Source organism: Miscanthus floridulus, chromosome 4 (assembly GCF_019320115.1).
Source record: "Miscanthus floridulus cultivar M001 chromosome 4, ASM1932011v1, whole genome shotgun sequence".
In the NCBI taxonomy this organism is placed as follows: domain Eukaryota; kingdom Viridiplantae; phylum Streptophyta; class Magnoliopsida; order Poales; family Poaceae; genus Miscanthus; species Miscanthus floridulus.
The window spans coordinates 115,296,100-115,313,009 of NC_089583.1; the positions used below are offsets into that span (position 1 = coordinate 115,296,100).

The 16,910-nt window shown below is 43.7% G+C and overlaps 1 protein-coding gene across 1 annotated transcript; it reads right to left on the reverse strand.

Moving 5' to 3' along the window:
* Positions 1–3,347: 3,347 nt before the first annotated feature.
* On the reverse strand, positions 3,348–4,803 carry LOC136552755 (thiamine thiazole synthase 2, chloroplastic). Its single transcript, XM_066544322.1, has 2 exons — positions 3,704–4,803; positions 3,348–3,628 (listed from the first exon to the last, which is right to left on the reverse strand). Exons 1-2 carry the CDS (start codon positions 4,595–4,597, stop codon positions 3,461–3,463), a joined length of 1,062 nt encoding a protein of 353 aa, XP_066400419.1. The 5' UTR covers positions 4,598–4,803; the 3' UTR covers positions 3,348–3,460.
* Between the last annotated feature and the right edge of the window lie 12,107 nt (positions 4,804–16,910).

Here is a 16,910-nt window from a genome sequence, read left to right on the forward strand (position 1 = left end):
GAAGGATCCTCACATGTCGGACCTCAAGAGCTTTGTCACGTTGTCATGCTGGCTTTGTTGCTCGGTAATAGAATCAAGTATATATATATCTGCTGATCAATGTTAGATTTTAGCTATGGAATCAGTCTGGGGACTTTTGGACAAACGGCTTCGGATGGCATGGCACTTGTGAGGCAGGATGGTCAATTAGCGTGGCAACGGAAGCGGTAACAATGAGGCAAACAACCAAGCTTATACTAAATAAACATGAGAGAAGGAGCATGTAGCAAATAACTATACATGCAGCCATGCAGATATGCAGCAGGCGAGTAGACGCATGCAGATCCTTTGCAAATTCACCCACGGCAAAGAGGGGCCGGAGCCTAGGATGGCCCCAAGCATGTAGCAAAAAAACTATACATGCAGCCATACAGATGTGCAGCAGCGAGTAGATGCATGCAGATCCTTTGCAAATTCACCCACGGCAGAGGCCTCCTTTGCTGGTCTAAAACTTGGCTGAAATTGGCTAAAAAGCACTGTTCTGGCTGAATTATTATGAGAGAAAAATACTATTTCGGCTGAAAAAACAAGCCAAATATGGGGTAAGCCGAACAGGGCTAGAGAGGGGCCGGAGCCTAGGATGGCCCCAATCGTGGTTCCCTCTATGGCCAAGTGTACCTCCATTGTCTTGGGAGTACTACTGCAAATATGACTGAGTAGGGCCTGTTCGCTTGAACTTATCAGCTAGAATCTATAATATTTTTCTCTCACAATAAAACAGTTTCAGCCAACTTATCAGTCGACTTTAATACCAGCCGAACAGGCCAACCATGTGATGACCGGTCCTTTACTAATTACCGTAGGACTAGTCGTGTGATCAAATCAATTGCTTTGAGGACAAACAAACAATGTTGTGCGCACTAGGGCCTAAGCTAAACCAATTATTTTGACCATGACTTTGAAATATTCTAGCGCTCTAGGGCAGAGCAATTGGTTTAACCAACACGTTCGGTTTGGTTTCTTTGGTGTAAGGAAAATTCGGTGTTGGAAAAATTGCCAAACGATAGGTGCAAGAAAAACAGAGAAACCGAGGACTTCAGTTTTGGTTTCATCGGTTTGGTGTCGCCGAGGTAGCCGCGGAACGGCTTGTCGGCGCCGTAGTAGTTGCGGCGCTCTTGGCGTCAATGGACAGCGTGAAGTGCAGCCTCACGGCATGGCAACGAAGTTGCAGCACGAGTTCCCCTTGGGACCGAGACGACGTAGGTGATGGAGGTAAAAACATAGTAGTAAAGAAGAGCTAACCAGACAAACTAGACAACCAAACAAAAACTCGTCAATACAAGATTAGCTAGCACATGATAATCAAACATTGTCACTAGGTTTTTGTAAAAAAAAAACACCATCACTAGATTGCATTGACTTGGATAGGCTTCACCGCTTGAGGTAGTTTGACTTATTTTCATAGCCAGAGAAAGTGGTAACCATATTAGGCAACAAAACAAAAAAACTCGTCAATATAGACTTAACTAACAACCAAACACTACTAGGTTGCATTGATTTGCACAGGCTTGAGGTTTTTGTAGCCAGAATTATTGAATAAACGCAACCCAACACACCCAAATCATGGATCTCTTCTAGTATATTGGACACAGTCAGACAGCTATTGGTCGTTCCTGCAAGTTCTAACAGTTTTGTTACCGAGAGAGGGCACGCAGGAAGCATTTAATGGATCTGGTGACTAAAATTTAGGAGGTATGTCGGGAGAATGTTGCATGGGATGTTCGGATATTAATAAAAAAATAAATTACATAATCCGCCGGTACTCCACGAGACGAATTTATAAGCCTAATTAATCTGTCATTAGTGTATGTTTATTGTAGCACCACGTTGTCAAATCATAGCTAATTAGACTTAAAAGATTCATCTTCCAAATTAGTCATAAACTATGTAATTAATTTCTTAATTAATCTATATTTAATACTTTATACATATGTCTAAATATTTGATGCGATAGCGACTAAAATTTATGAGGGACACCCGAACACCTCCCGACTCCAGTTGGCAGGCACCGAACAGAAGCAATTGGGAATTTGGGATGCACGTGCATGCTAACCAACAAGGCAATTAACCATGCATTTTAATATTCCAAATTTACATCTTCTCTCATTCCTTCTGCCAGTTCGTAGGACTCCACGAGTGGCCCCACGTGACAGAGCACACATGGGCACATAGCGTGGCATGACGTGCTATTAACACGACGCTAGCGAGATAAAGCTAAGCGAAGGTATTGTTGATATATTATGGACTTGGTCCGTATAATATTTAATAAATCAAATAAAACTCTATGGTATGTAACATTAAGCATTGTATGGTTTAATACTGTATAGGATTTTGACTGAACGTTCACTCAACTTATATGGTTGGAAATTATTCATCTTAATTGAGAAGCTAACAAAAAGACAAAGGGGTGCCACACGCGCACGCCGCCCCTGGCGTGGGCGTGGACGTGGCGAGGCAGGCGGCGAGCGGGCGTGGTCAGATTTTGCCACTTAAATCCACATAATCACGGGAGTTTCTCTCCTTGATGGTGGAGGTGAATTGATTGTGCCAGTTATCGTCCCTTCTGCTTTCGTCTCCTGAGATTCTCCGCTGCCTTTCTCCCTTCCCGTCGCAGCCATATATCCGCAGTCCTCCGTCAGTCCAGATCTTTGGCTTCACTTCCGAGAGAGACCACATCTCAACAGCCCTTCGTCAGTCCAGATCTGGCTTCACTTCCGAGAGAGACCACATCTCAGCAGCCCTCTGGCTTCCCCGTCCTGTACCCGTTGCCTTTCTCCCTTTCCGTCGCAGCCATATATCCGCAGTCCTCCGTCAGTCCAGATCTTTGGCTTCACTTCCGACAGAGACCACATCTCAGCAGCCCTCTGGCTTCCCCGTTCCGTACCTCTACGCGCACGGAGAAGCAGGACAGCAGGTGCCTCCGGAACCCCCGTCCGCCTGCGAACCTTACACAGGGTGTGCGGCGATTATGTTTTTGGGGAGCGATTCCGCGACTGCTCGTTCGACATCTTCTCTTTCGCGGAACCCGTCTTTTTCCTGGTGATCCGTTCATGGGACTGCACTACGAACATCATCATGCATCGATTGTGGTCCACAACTTCGAGCAACGCACTATGTCGACTAGTGCGAATGGAGCCTCCGATGCTCTCAGCATGGGACCCTCCGCTGGGTACAATCTAATCTTTGTGATTACTGTATTTTGTACTTTTACTATATCCATTTGTATGTCATGTATGCATGTTGTAGTGTTCATTAGAGATATACGCATGCATGTATATGCCGTCACAAACCTGCTGACGTTATATTTCTGGATTAAATTGACCATGAAAATGGCTAATTGGAATTCATTTGACAAGTCATCGACAAGGTAAATAAAGTCCAAAAAATAAAAACCCAGAGCGCTCCTCCCAGCGGCCAGCGCTCACGCGTCCACGACCTCATCGTCCTTGGACGCGATCACGAACTCCTGACGCAACGCCGGCGACACCACCTTGATGGTCCCGTCCACGGCGTTGGGCCTGCCCAACGCCTGCAGCGCCAGGTGCGCCGCCTTCTGCCCGGAGATCATCATGGCGCCGAACGTCGGGCCCTGCAACAAACAATTATATCATGAATTCCTCGTTCAGTGAGTGGTAACGCAATGCGCCAGGAGTATTCCTCTCACCATCCTCGGTGCGCCGTCAATCTCGGCGACCTCCATGCCGGTGACGATCATGCCGGGCACGACCTCGCGCGTGAGGCGCACGATCTCGTCCTCGGCGGTGTTCATGTCGAGGGCCTTCATCCCGGGCACGTCGCTGATCATGCCGATGTCCTGGAGCCTCTTGACTCCGGTGGCCCCGAACGGCCCGTCATGGCCGCAGGAGCTGACCACCACCTTGGCCTCCATCACGTTGGGGTCCATGCACGACTGCGTGTCGTGGTTCATTGACACGAGCGCCCAGTTGGTGACGACGCCGCCGACGCGGCCTTTCTTCACGATCAGGTCCTCCACGGCGACGGCGTTGAACAGCTTCACGTTGGGCCGCGCCAGGAGGCGGCTCATGACGGTGGACGTGAAGAGCGCGGCGTGCTTGATCACCACGTAGTCCTCGGCCTCGTCGTACGCGACGCCCAGCTCGTCCAGGAACAGGTGCGCCGGCTTCCGCACCACCATGGCCGAGAACAGCTGCCCGCCCAGCCACGCGCCGCCGCCCGGGGACACCGACTGCTCCACGATGGCGATGCTCACGGTGGGGTCCTTGGAGAGCTCGTAAGCGCAGGAGAGCCCCGCGGAGCCGGCGCCCACGATGACGACGTCGGTGTCGGCGTAGGTGATCATGTCCGTCATGTACCGCCGGGTCATCTCGCGGGAGACGACGGACTCCTTGATCGGGCTGAACCGGAAGGACGTCAGGTCGTAGGGCGGGTTGGAGGAGGAGATGGACGACGCGCAGATGGGGCCGCTGGCGGCGCGCCGGGTGGCCACGACGACGGACGACGATGGCGTGCGCGTGGCCAACGGGAGCCGGGCGCCCGCGAAGGAGGACTTGAGGAGGCTGGACGCGGTGGTCGCCATGGCTGAAAGTTTCTTGCTGCAGGGTATGGAAGGGGCTCAGCAGTGTGTGTGAGCTGTGATGGAATGAGACTCTGGCTGGCTGCAGTGGCACTAACAGCAAGGGTTTAAGAAGGGGAACCTGGAGGCTGCCACGAACAAATATCTTGGCTGCCGCCGTGCATGGCTACGTGCTAGCAGATGGGGCGTGGTTGGTCACGGGCACTGGATCGCTGGCAGCAGTGTAGCACCCACCAAGATATCAGCTGGTTCCGGCAGATATTTTGGAGGGTGGGTTGATATTCTGGCTAACAGAACGGGAAAGGGAGGACACGGCCGTCGGGGCTTTCTTGTTCGTCCGTGCCAGAGCTCTCTTCCTTGTTTTCTTGTTCACCGTGGGAGTAATGAACGAAACCAAACAAATTAACGATGGTCGTCGACTCGTCATCACCTGGACTGTCAGCCTGTGTGCTAGCACCCCGCGCACACCAGCCGGTGTCGAGCGCCAGCCAGAGGTTGCGGTTCTTGTCGAGCGCGGCGACGACGACATGGTTGCCCGGTCCCGCGGCCGCTGCCGGCTTGCGGCCAATGACCCCATTCGCTTGGAGGAATTTTAGAAGAATCTGAAGGAATCTGGATGAATCTGAAAGAATTTGTGAGAGAAAAATACTGTTTTGGATAAAAAAAAAGCGAATTCAAGCTTGGTTTAAGGTCACGCGAACGGGACCAATATAGTGGAGGCAGAGCACCTTCCACGCGGGATGGGTCCTTGTGCATACATACATACAGAGAGAGACAGAGAGAGAAGGAACGACGGCTTTGGACCTTTGGGCGGGCAATCACATCGAAACGGTGCTCCGAATCACATGTACTCAAGGTGGATTTTTGGAATTATTAAATTGTATGGACTCAATGTCCAACTCTCTCACATGGATCCCTTGGTTATGACTTATGAGGCCATATCTATGTATTCAATTCATAGATTAGTTGACCGTATGATTTTTTTTACCAAGAGTCGAGCCAGGAAATTGATTTTTTTTTTTTTGGTTGAGGGAATGGGTTACCTGGTAATATGTGTTAAGACCAACTCCAAAAGGTTGCCTAAAAGTAGAAGTCAATATCCATGATTTAGCCAATTTCACAAATAAAAAGCTCTCAAAAGTAGACTACTGCAGGAGTATCTTTAAAATTGTGCCATTCTCTATTTTGTTTTTAATCTGACACCATGCTTCCTCCGCCGCCAGAAGCTATTGCACACAGGGTGGTTTGCCTTTGCCTCACCAGCAGCATCTGTCCGCTAGCCAACTGTCGTCTCCAGCAGCGACGATTCGACACAGGGTCGGCTTGCGAGTGTGGGAATGGACGCGGGCATGCAGATGGCAAGCGGTGCCGACTAGCACTTAATAGAATAGAATATAGTTGTTGGACTCTCGTTTCTTTTAAAAATACTCTAAATTAGACTGCATGACGCAAATAACTATTCTATTGTTTTGAAAGGGTAGAAAAAGATTTGCCAGCATTTTTATTAGACGAGGAAAACAAAAGGAAAGGAAAACCGAACTACATGGGTAGCCCCCTTACTGCCCCCTCACACCTAAGGCTGGATAACAAGCTGGCTCGGCTCGGCTCGTTCTGGCTCGTTAAGATAACGAGCTAGCTCGGCTCAGCTCGTTATTTTAACGAGCCAGAAAGTCAGTTCGGCTCGGTTCGTTAAAAGCTCGAGCTGGCTCGTTAAGCTCGCGAGCTAGGTATAAAAAATACACAAAATATAATATTTGCATTTATCTAAAGTTTGAGAATAATAATAATATAAAAGTAATGTATCTAGACCAGTTACTAGTCAATTTATAGGGTCTAGACCGGTTACCAGTCAATTGTAAAGTGTAAGACATGAAGTAATACAAAAACTAATATAAGTTTTGATACTTTTTTTCCTGAAAGCTTGCTCGTTTAGCTCGTGAGCGGCTCGCTGTGGCAGAACCTCCTAAGTTATAGGGCCCACATGCACCTGTCACTGTCCGACGACCTTTGACATTTATGCATATGTTTCCAATAACTTAAAAAGACTGTCGGGTGTCCTCGGGGAACCCCGAATCATCCACGATTTCCGAGCAGGATCACGTTACAGAGTCATTGCAGTATTACAACATTTATTCAAATATCCAAACCAGAGTAAAAACAGCGGAAGTCTTACAATAACATAGTTTACAAACCAGTTGTTTCAAACCTTACAAACTAAGTTCCATAATTATTACAAACCATAGTAGTAGTAGAGTGGCATAATTAACATATACTTAACACACAAAATAAACATCCTGCCCAAGGATCACACATTTAATTCTCATCGTCAGAACGAACGATAGTCATGCAGCACGATCCAAAACAGATCTGCTCATGAGGCTCACCTGCAACAAGGGGTCAACGAACCCTGAGTACAAAGGTACTCAACAAGACTTATCCGAAATCTTAACTGATAAACTCAGTAATGCAGGCTCAAGGATTCAAGGTATAGCTTTAACAATAATCAAAGTTCTTTTGCGTAAAAGCTCTTTTAACAACATTCTTTATATAGAAAACTTCTCGAGAATTATATACAAAGCTGACACGATCCGCACTGAGATCATGAAACTTCATATCCAACATCTTCACAAGCCTCATTTAAGTTCTGGTTATTAATTCTACGATGATGAACAGTGAGTTAAGTCTCCATAACCGAGGAGCAACGACGATTCGAACCGATTAAACCCAGCTGGGGATTCCAGACCACACGACATATGCAGGTCCCCGACTCACATATATCAACCTACCCTCGGATCCTCTAAAACAAGAACGGGTCCGCACCACCCGAGAACACGGTACTCCACCATTCCAGCCCATGGCCACGTGGGTACACGCTATTCCCGCCATCTCTCCACTCCCAGTGCGCGAGTAGCCATTCTCGTAATAGAATTGCCAAGTTCAGGCTTACCGGAGTATGTGGTTAGTACTACAAATTCTCACCTCATGCAATTCAACAACGGACGTGCCTTAATCGACACAGGCGGAAAGAACCCGCTCACAAGACCTCCATGTCTTGTGGCTCACACTCACCGAGTCCGCCCGGTCTAGATTTATTACTCCACATTCCCATATCATATGTTAACATAGTTAACCAGTGTTCCATTTGTAACTTGCGGGTGGCAGGTAGTCACCCGACTTTCATCGTTCTACGCATAGCTAAGCAAGACTAGGCATATACGAGTTTAAAAACTGGTAATATGGTAAATATGGAATAACAAGGGTGGTAATGCACCAATTAGGCTTTTACTTAACTCCTAATCACTTAATGCAGTAACAGAAAGCAAAAGCGAAATTAATTTATAAAATACAAGGTAGGGTTGTATGCATCCGGGGCTTGCCTTCGTTGACGGAAAAGTCCGGTTCCTGCGACGTTACACAAGTATTCGATCCGACCTCAACAGACGGATTAACCTCTTCAACAGCTTGATTAACTACCACGTTTTCACCTTCGTTCACTACACGTAATAACAATGCCATGTTTAACATGATGCGGAATTCGAAACATGATGCTCGATGAGGGATGAAAAATTAATAATTTGAATACAACTTTCCTTCGCGGTATAGTTGCAAGTCAAACAAACTAATTCTTTTTCGTAAACACATACATCAACTGCCAAGGATCATTAACAACAAATGACCCAAGGTCATCACTCAATCCAAAATTTCAAACAAAACCTAAATCACTAAAGGTTACTATTTGCTTTTATGAATTAATTATTTAATTCAAAATTATGAAATAAATCAACTTATTCTAATTGAGCCCAAAATTTTAGTACATGTTCATTACATGTTAACTAAGTGGCAAAACAAATTTCATAATTTTTTGGACAAATAAATAAGCCTAGAAAAATCCTGGAAATCCATTTATGAATAAATTGAGCAATTTTTATCCCATTTAAAACTTACTGAAAAACATTATTTCATATTTTTCTTAAATACTATACATCTTACAGAAGTCACACAAAAATTTTCATAATTTTTGGAGCTCTAAATAAATCTACACAAAAATAACAAAAACAGACACTATTCATTCAAATCTGAAAATAGAAAAAATCCATTTGAACGCTGAGTCACTGACATCCGGGTCCCACATGTCATCTTCAACCTCCGACGTTGACCAAGGCAACGACGGCTCTGACCGGCGATTTCTCACCGACGGTGAGATCACCGGTGACGGCCAACGTACCAAAATGATCACCAAGTCTAGGCGCATCGATTTATGGCACTAACGCGACCAATTACGGACTGAACCGAGCACTACGTCTACCATGGCGGCCACGACGGTGCTGCTGCACTACGCCGGCGATGGGAGACCTGTAAAGCTTAAACGGATGGCTCAGGAAGCACCAGCAGCTCACCCCGAACGTGTTGAAGCAAGGAGCGAGGTCGAAGAAGCAACGGAGAGGCGTGACGACGATCACGGTGATCACGGCGGAGCAAAACGTCGTCGGCGATGGTGTACCAGCGACTGCAGTGGTCAAAATGAACAACCAACTATGGAGTAAGCACCACAGTATCGAGACGAAACAGAATCAGCCAAAACCAGGGACGAAGATGCACCGTGGAGCTCTGGCCGCGGCGAATCGCGCTCGGCGGAGGAGTTGCCGGCCGCGAGGAAGAAGACGATGCAACTCGAGTTCCTGACTTAGACTAGCCGAATTGGTGGGTTGGCTGGATGCGCAAGGATACGGCGGAGCTGGAGCATGCTTTGCCGAGACGGCAACGGCGCTAGGTCGACGGCAAAAGCTCGATGGAGCTACGGCGGCGGTGACTGGAAAAACAGAGAAGGAAGAAGAACGACGACGACGGCGTCTCGGTTCTTATAACGCGACGCAGAAGCTCAAGGAAGCCACGCAGGAGACATCTCCACGCCAGCGCGAAGCCGAGGACGTCCACGCGGGCGCCTGGAACGCCGAAGAAGGTCACCGGCGGTGTAGCCTCGGCGGTGAACACTGTTCACAGAAATTACAAGTTTGCCATTCGCCAAATTTCACAAATTACTCTCAAATTTTCTAAACAACTCAAAAATCTCCAAAAATAAAAGTTGTTCAAAATCAAAAGTTCTACAACTTTGCTTTTATAACCATCTCCTAATTCGGTCTAGATTTTGAAATGAACTTTTGAATTTGAATAGGGAAATTTACCGAATTACGCCTTTTTGATTTACTCAAAAATTTTCTAAACAACTTGAAAAACTCCAAAAACAAACTTTGTATAACTTGCCAAGCTCTACACTTTTGCTTTTGGGCCCAACCCCAAAATATGCTTAGATTTTTAAATGGATTTTCAGGGTAGGGTTTACATGTTGAAACGCGGGGTTTTCTCGAAAAATTCAAAACCCAGTCAAACTTTGAACTTGAGTCAAACAATACAATTCAACACTCATTACACAAATGTAAACTTGTTTTAGTAAATGCATATCCAAGTTTTCACCAAATGCCAAATGCTTTGCAATGCATATGATGATATGTCAGGTTTTAGTATTTTAAACTCCCGAGGTGTTACAATCCTTCCCCCTAAAAGAAATCTCGCCCCGAGATTCAAAGCCATAGAGTAAGTAATGGAAAAGGAAATGTGTCGCAAGAACACATACAAACTCTGTCCATAGAACAGCTAAGGTTACTTTTACAAAACACAACATGTACTACCGAGCTCAACTAACATTACTCGATTCTATATTGACGCTAAAAATTCGGGAAACTTTTCTAACAAGTAATCTTCTGATTCCCAAGTAGCTTTCTCTTCTGAATGTTGATTCCATTGTATTTTATAGAACTTGATTGTCCGTCTTCGAGTAACACGATCTTTCTGATCTAACACTCGGATAGGATATTCGGAATAAGTTAAATCCGGTTCTAGTTCCACTCCTTCAACTTCAACATTTTGTTTAGGCACTCGGAGACACTTCTTCAATTAAGAAACATGGAACACATCATGCACAGCTGCAAGATGTTCCGGTAATTTCAAACGATATGCTACTTTTCCATACCTCTCTAAAATTTGATAGGGTCCAATATATCGGGGTGCCAACTTTCCTTTAACACCAAAACGGTTAACTCCCTTCATTGGTGATACTTTCAGATATACAAAATCTCCTTTGTTAAATACCAATGGTTTCCGTCGTCTATCCGCATAACTCTTTTGGCGGGACTGAGCTATCTTCAAATTACTCTGTATTTGCCTAACCTTGTCTTCTGTTTCTTTCACAAGATCAACTCCAAAGAATCTTCTTTCTCCAGGCTCAGACCAACTCAATGATGTTCTGCATCTACGACCATAGAGTGCTTCAAATGGAGCCATTCTAATGCTTTCCTGATAACTATTGTTGTATGAGAACTCAGCTAAAGGTAAGCATTCATCCCACTTTTTGGAATAGTTAAGGACACAACACCTTAACATATCTTCAAGTACTTGATTGACTCTTTCAGTCTGTCCATTAGTCTGCGGATGATAAGCTGTACTGTATAGAAGTTTAGTACCCAATGAAGAATGCAATTGTTTCCAAAAGTTGGAGACAAACTGTGTACCCCTATCTGACATAATAGTTTTGGGTATTCCATGGAGACTCATGATTCTTGCTAAGTACATTTTGGCATATTGGATCGTAGGATATATTGTCTTGACTGGAAGAAAATGCGCTGACTTAGTGAGTCGATCTACAATAACCCATACTGAGTCAAATCCCTTTGATGTCTTGGGTAGACCAACAATAAAATCCATACTTATGTCCTCCCACTTCCAAGATGGAATAGGTAATGGTTGTAATTCACCAGCAGACCTCAAATGTATAGCTTTCACCTTTTGACAAGTGTCACACTTTGCTATATATCTGGCAATCTCTATTTTCATTTTAGTCCACCAAAATCTTTGCTTCAAATCATGGTACATCTTGTTACTTCCCGGATGAATGGATAACCTAGTAGCATGTGCCTCATCTAGAATTGACTGCCGCAACTCAGGAACTTTTGGTACCACTAGGCGATCCTTGAACCACAACACATCTTCATTGTCAATACTAAAGCACTCCGCTTTTCCCTTCTTGACTCTTTCCTTAATATGGGCTATACCCTTGTTCTCCTTCTGAGCAACAATAACTTGATCTCGAATAGTGACTTCAACAATTATGTTGGTCAAACTTCCTTGTTGAATTACTTCTACATTCAACTTTTCCATTTCTTGACATAAATTCAAACCCATTGTTCTCACTGTCAAACAATTGCAATAACTTTTGCGACTGAGAGCATCTGCAACCACATTTGCTTTACCAGGGTGATAATGTACTTCCAAATCATAATCCTTAATCAGTTCTAACCATCTTCTTTGTCGCATGTTCAACTCTGACTGAGTAAAGATATACTTTAAGCTTTTGTGGTCTGTATACATATGACATGTATTACCAAGCAGGTAATGCCGCCAAATCTTTAGAGCATGAACCACAGCCGCTAACTCCAAGTCATGAGTCAGATAATGTTCTTCATGTTGCTTAAGTTGCCTGGATGCATAGGCAATGACTCGGCCTTCTTGCATCAACACACATCCAATACCAATACCTGAAGCATCACAATAAACATCAAACGGCTTCTCGATGTCAGGTTGGGCTAACACTGGCGTAGTAGTCAACAGTCTCTTCAAAGTCTAGAAAGCCTCTTCACAATCTGATGACCAGACAAACTTAACTTGGTTCTTCAACAATTCAGTTATGGACTTTGATATCTTTGAGAAATCTGGAATAAACCGACGGTAATATCCCGCCAAACCCAGAAAACTCCAAACTTGATGAACTGTGGTTGGCGGTTTCCAATCAAGCACATCCTTCACTTTGCTGGGATCAACTGCAACTCCTTCGGCTGACAAGACATGTCCAAGAAATTGCACTTTCTTAAGCCAAAAATCACACTTGCTGAACTTGGCATATAGTTGATGTTCTCTCAAGCGGGTCAGAACAATTCTGAGATGTTCTGCATGTTCTTTCTTATTCTTGGAATATACTAAAATATCATCAATAAACACCACTACAAACTTGTCTAGCTCAGGCATGAATACTGAGTTCATAAGATACATGAAATGAGCTGGAGCATTTGTCAAACCAAAAGACATTACCAAGTATTCATATAACCCATATCTTGTGGTAAATGCCGTTTTGGGAATATCCTCAGGCTTTATCTTGATTTGGTGATATCCTGATCTCAAATCTATCTTGGAGAAAACTTTGGCTCCGGCCAGTTGATCAAAAAGCAGATCTATCTAAGGTAATGGATACTTATTCTTAATGGTCACTTCATTCAATGGACGATAGTCAACACATAACCTCAGGGTCTCATCTTTCTTTTTCACAAAAATTGCCGGACATCCCCAAGGTGAAGAACTAGGTTGGATAAACCCTTTCTCAATCAATTCTTGTAACTGAGTTTTCAACTCGGCTAATTCCTTAGGTGGCATCCTATAAGCTCTCCGAGAAATCGGAGCTGTTCCAGGTTGTAACTCTATATTGAACTGTACATCCCTATCAGGTGGTAGACCGGGTAAATCTTCAGGAAACACATCCAGAAATCCACACACTACCGGAATATCTCTAATCTCTTTGACAACAGTTGCACAAATCTTACTCACTGATCTTCTTAGGGTTGGAAGTTGGATAAGAAGTTGAGAATTACTATCAGGCAAACTCACTTTTAAGGTTCTATTCAAAGCATCTATAACAGCCTTATGCTGATACATCCAATTCATTCCCAAGATTACATCTATATCCTGATCCTTAAGGATAATCATGGTAGTGGGAAAAATATGCCCACCCAGGTTTACAGGTACCTGGTATACCATCTCCTTAGTACACAGACGTCCCCCGGGCGACTGTATAAAGAAACTTTCCTTTGTTGCCCCAATCGAAATTTCATGCTTCACGACAAATGTTCTATTGATGAATGAATGCGATGCGCCAGAATCAAAAAGTATAACTGCAGGGTGATTGGCAACAGGAAACATACCCATCATCACTGGCTCCCCTTCCGGAATTTCTCCAGCTTGAATATAGAACACTCGTCCTGTCTTCCTCTCATCTTTGCCCTTCTGAGCATTCTGATTGGGGTTCTTGTTTGGTGCCTGACCCTGTTGTTGATTGGCAGGAGTCTTCTGATAATTTTGATTAGCCTGCCTAGGATATGGACATTCCCTGGAGAAATGACCAGTCCTTCCACAATTTCTTCAAACTTCAGGCTTGGTATCCATTTCGGAATTATTACCGCCTTCATCATCACTTTCATCGATCATTACTAATTCTTCAGGATCTTCTTCTTCTTCCTCTCCCGATTCATCATCATCGGCAAGGATGACACCGGGGTCCATGGCATCAGCTTGAGGCTCATGATTTGGATTCAGTAGATTGCTAAGCCTATGAACTTCCTCATGTAGATATGTATTATGTTCTTCTAAATCTTCTATATAGAATTCTAGCTCATGAGTTCTAGCTCTAGCTACATTTTCCCTGTGCCAAGCTTCATTTCTTCCCTCCACCGTATGAACTAACATACTTTCGCAGTTCCTATGCGCGGTGGTGAGCTGCCTCAATTGACCCTGTAATTCACCTATTTGTATAACATCCAAAGCCCTATCTCTAGTAGATTGTGCTAACTCTGTGGAAATCCTCTGTATCTCTGCCTGAGGATCAGGCCTAGCACTGCTACTGCTAGCACCATCATTTCTAGGGGCAAGTTGGTGACGAAGAACTCCTTTGGGTCCGGTGGACTTATGGGGCATCATCTTGGCACGAGCCATACTGTAGGAAACCAATTTAATCCAAGTAAGACCATTTGATCAAAATCCAAAGAGTAACTAAGATGGATTACATTCCTCAAACCAGTCTCACTACTTAACTCCAGACTAAGAGGTGAAGGAAGTAACGAGTGAATTATTCATGATGCATGAATCGTTCTTACGAACAAAAACATCAAAGTTTATAATGCATATAAACAACATTTATTTTTATATAGGGCATAGCATAATTACTACTCCACCACACAAAACATTTTAATCAAATAGGGAATGGTGAGAAAGAATTAAGATAAGTCAGAAGCAATTTGGACCAAATTATCAAGTTAAATTTAGTCATCCCAATTCATTTTGAAGTTTTCGTAAAACAATACAACAAAACCTTGTAACGAACGCTCTGATACCATTCTGTGGCAGAACCTCCTAAGTTATAGGGCCCACATGCACCTGTCACTGTCCGACGACCTTTGACATTTATGCATATGTTTCCACTAACTTAAAAAGACTGTCGGGTGTCCTCGGGGAACCCCGAATCATCCACGATTTCCGAGCAGGATCACGTTACAGAGTCATTGCAGTATTACAACATTTATTCAAATATCCAAACCAGAGTAAAAACAACGGAAGTCTTACAATAACATAGTTTACAAACCAGTTGTTTCAAACCTTACAAACTAAGTTCCATAATTATTACAAACCATAGTAGTAGTGGAGTGGCATAATTAACATATACTTAACACACAAAATAAACATCCTGCCCAAGGATCACACATTTAATTCTCATCGTCAGAACGAACGATAGTCATGCAGCACGATCCAAAACAGATCTGCTCATGAGGCTCACCTGCAACAAGGGGTCAACGAACCCTGAGTACAAAGGTACTCAACAAGACTTATCCGAAATCTTAACTGATAAACTCAGTAATACAGGCTCAAGGATTCAAGGTATAGCTTTAACAATAATCAAAGTTCTTTTGCGTAAAAGCTCTTTTAACAACATTCTTTATATAGAAAACTTCTCGAGAATTATATACAAAGCTGACACGATCCGCACTGAGATCATGAAACTTCATATCCAACATCTTCACAAGCCTCATTTAAGTTCTGGTTATTAATTCTACGATGATGAACAGTGAGTTGAGTCTCCATAACCGAGGAGCAACGACGATTCGAACCGATTAAACCCAGCTGGGGATTCCAGACCACACGACATATGCAGGTCCCCGACTCACATATATCAACCTACCCTCGGATCCTCTAAAACAAGAACGGGTCCGCACCACCCGAGAACACGGTACTCCACCATTCCAGCCCATGGCCACGTGGGTACACGCTATTCCCGCCATCTCTCCACTCCCAGTGCGCGAGTAGCCATTCTCGTAATAGAATTGCCAAGTTCAGGCTTACCGGAGTATGTGGTTAGTACTACAAATTCTCACCTCATGCAATTCAACAACGGACGTGCCTTAATCGACACAGGCGGAAAGAACCCGCTCACAAGACCTCCATGTCTTGTGGCTCACACTCACCGAGTCCGCCCGGTCTAGATTTATTACTCCACATTCCCATATCACATGTTAACATAGTTAACCAGTGTTCCATTTGTAACTTGCGGGTGGCAGGTAGTCACCCGACTTTCATCGTTCTACGCATAGCTAAGCAAGACTAGGCATATACGAGTTTAAAAACTGGTAATATGGTAAATATGGAATAACAAGGGTGGTAATGCACCAATTAGGCTTTTACTTAACTCCTAATCACTTAATGCAGTAACAGAAAGCAAAAGCGAAATTAATTTATAAAATACAAGGTAGGGTTGTATGCATCCGGGGCTTGCCTTCGTTGACGGAAAAGTCCGGTTCCTGCGACGTTACACAAGTATTCGATCTGACCTCAACAGACGGATTAACCTCTTCAACAGCTTGATTAACTACCACGTTTTCACCTTCGTTCACTACACGTAATAACAATGCCATGTTTAACATGATGCGGAATTCGAAACATGATGCTCGATGAGGGATGAAAAATTAATAATTTGAATACAACTTTCCTTCGCGGTATAGTTGCAAGTCAAACAAACTAATTCTTTTTCGTAAACACATACATCAACTGCCAAGGATCATTAACAACAAATGACCCAAGGTCATCACTCAATCCAAAATTTCAAACAAAACCTAAATCACTAAAGGTTACTATTTGCTTTTATGAATTAATTATTTAATTCAAAATTATGAAATAAATCAACTTATTCTAATTGAGCCCAAAATTTTAGTACATGTTCATTACATGTTAACTAAGTGGCAAAACAAATTTCATAATTTTTTGGACAAATAAATAAGCCTAGAAAAATCCTGGAAATCCATTTATGAATAAATTGAGCAATTTTTATCCCATTTAAAACTTACTGAAAAACATTATTTCATATTTTTCTTAAATACTATACATCTTACAGAAGTCACACAAAAATTTTCATAATTTTTGGAGCTCTAAATAAATCTACACAAAAATAACA

Bases quoted from the DNA above. Each gene is read 5' to 3' on its own strand.
- LOC136552755 (XM_066544322.1), bottom strand. From the start codon at position 4,597: ATGGCGACCACCGCGTCCAGCCTCCTCAAGTCCTCCTTCGCGGGCGCC. The intron at 3,629-3,703 runs GTGAGAGGAATA...TGTTTGTTGCAG, and splicing joins TTGACGGCGCACCGAGGATG to GGCCCGACGTTCGGCGCCAT.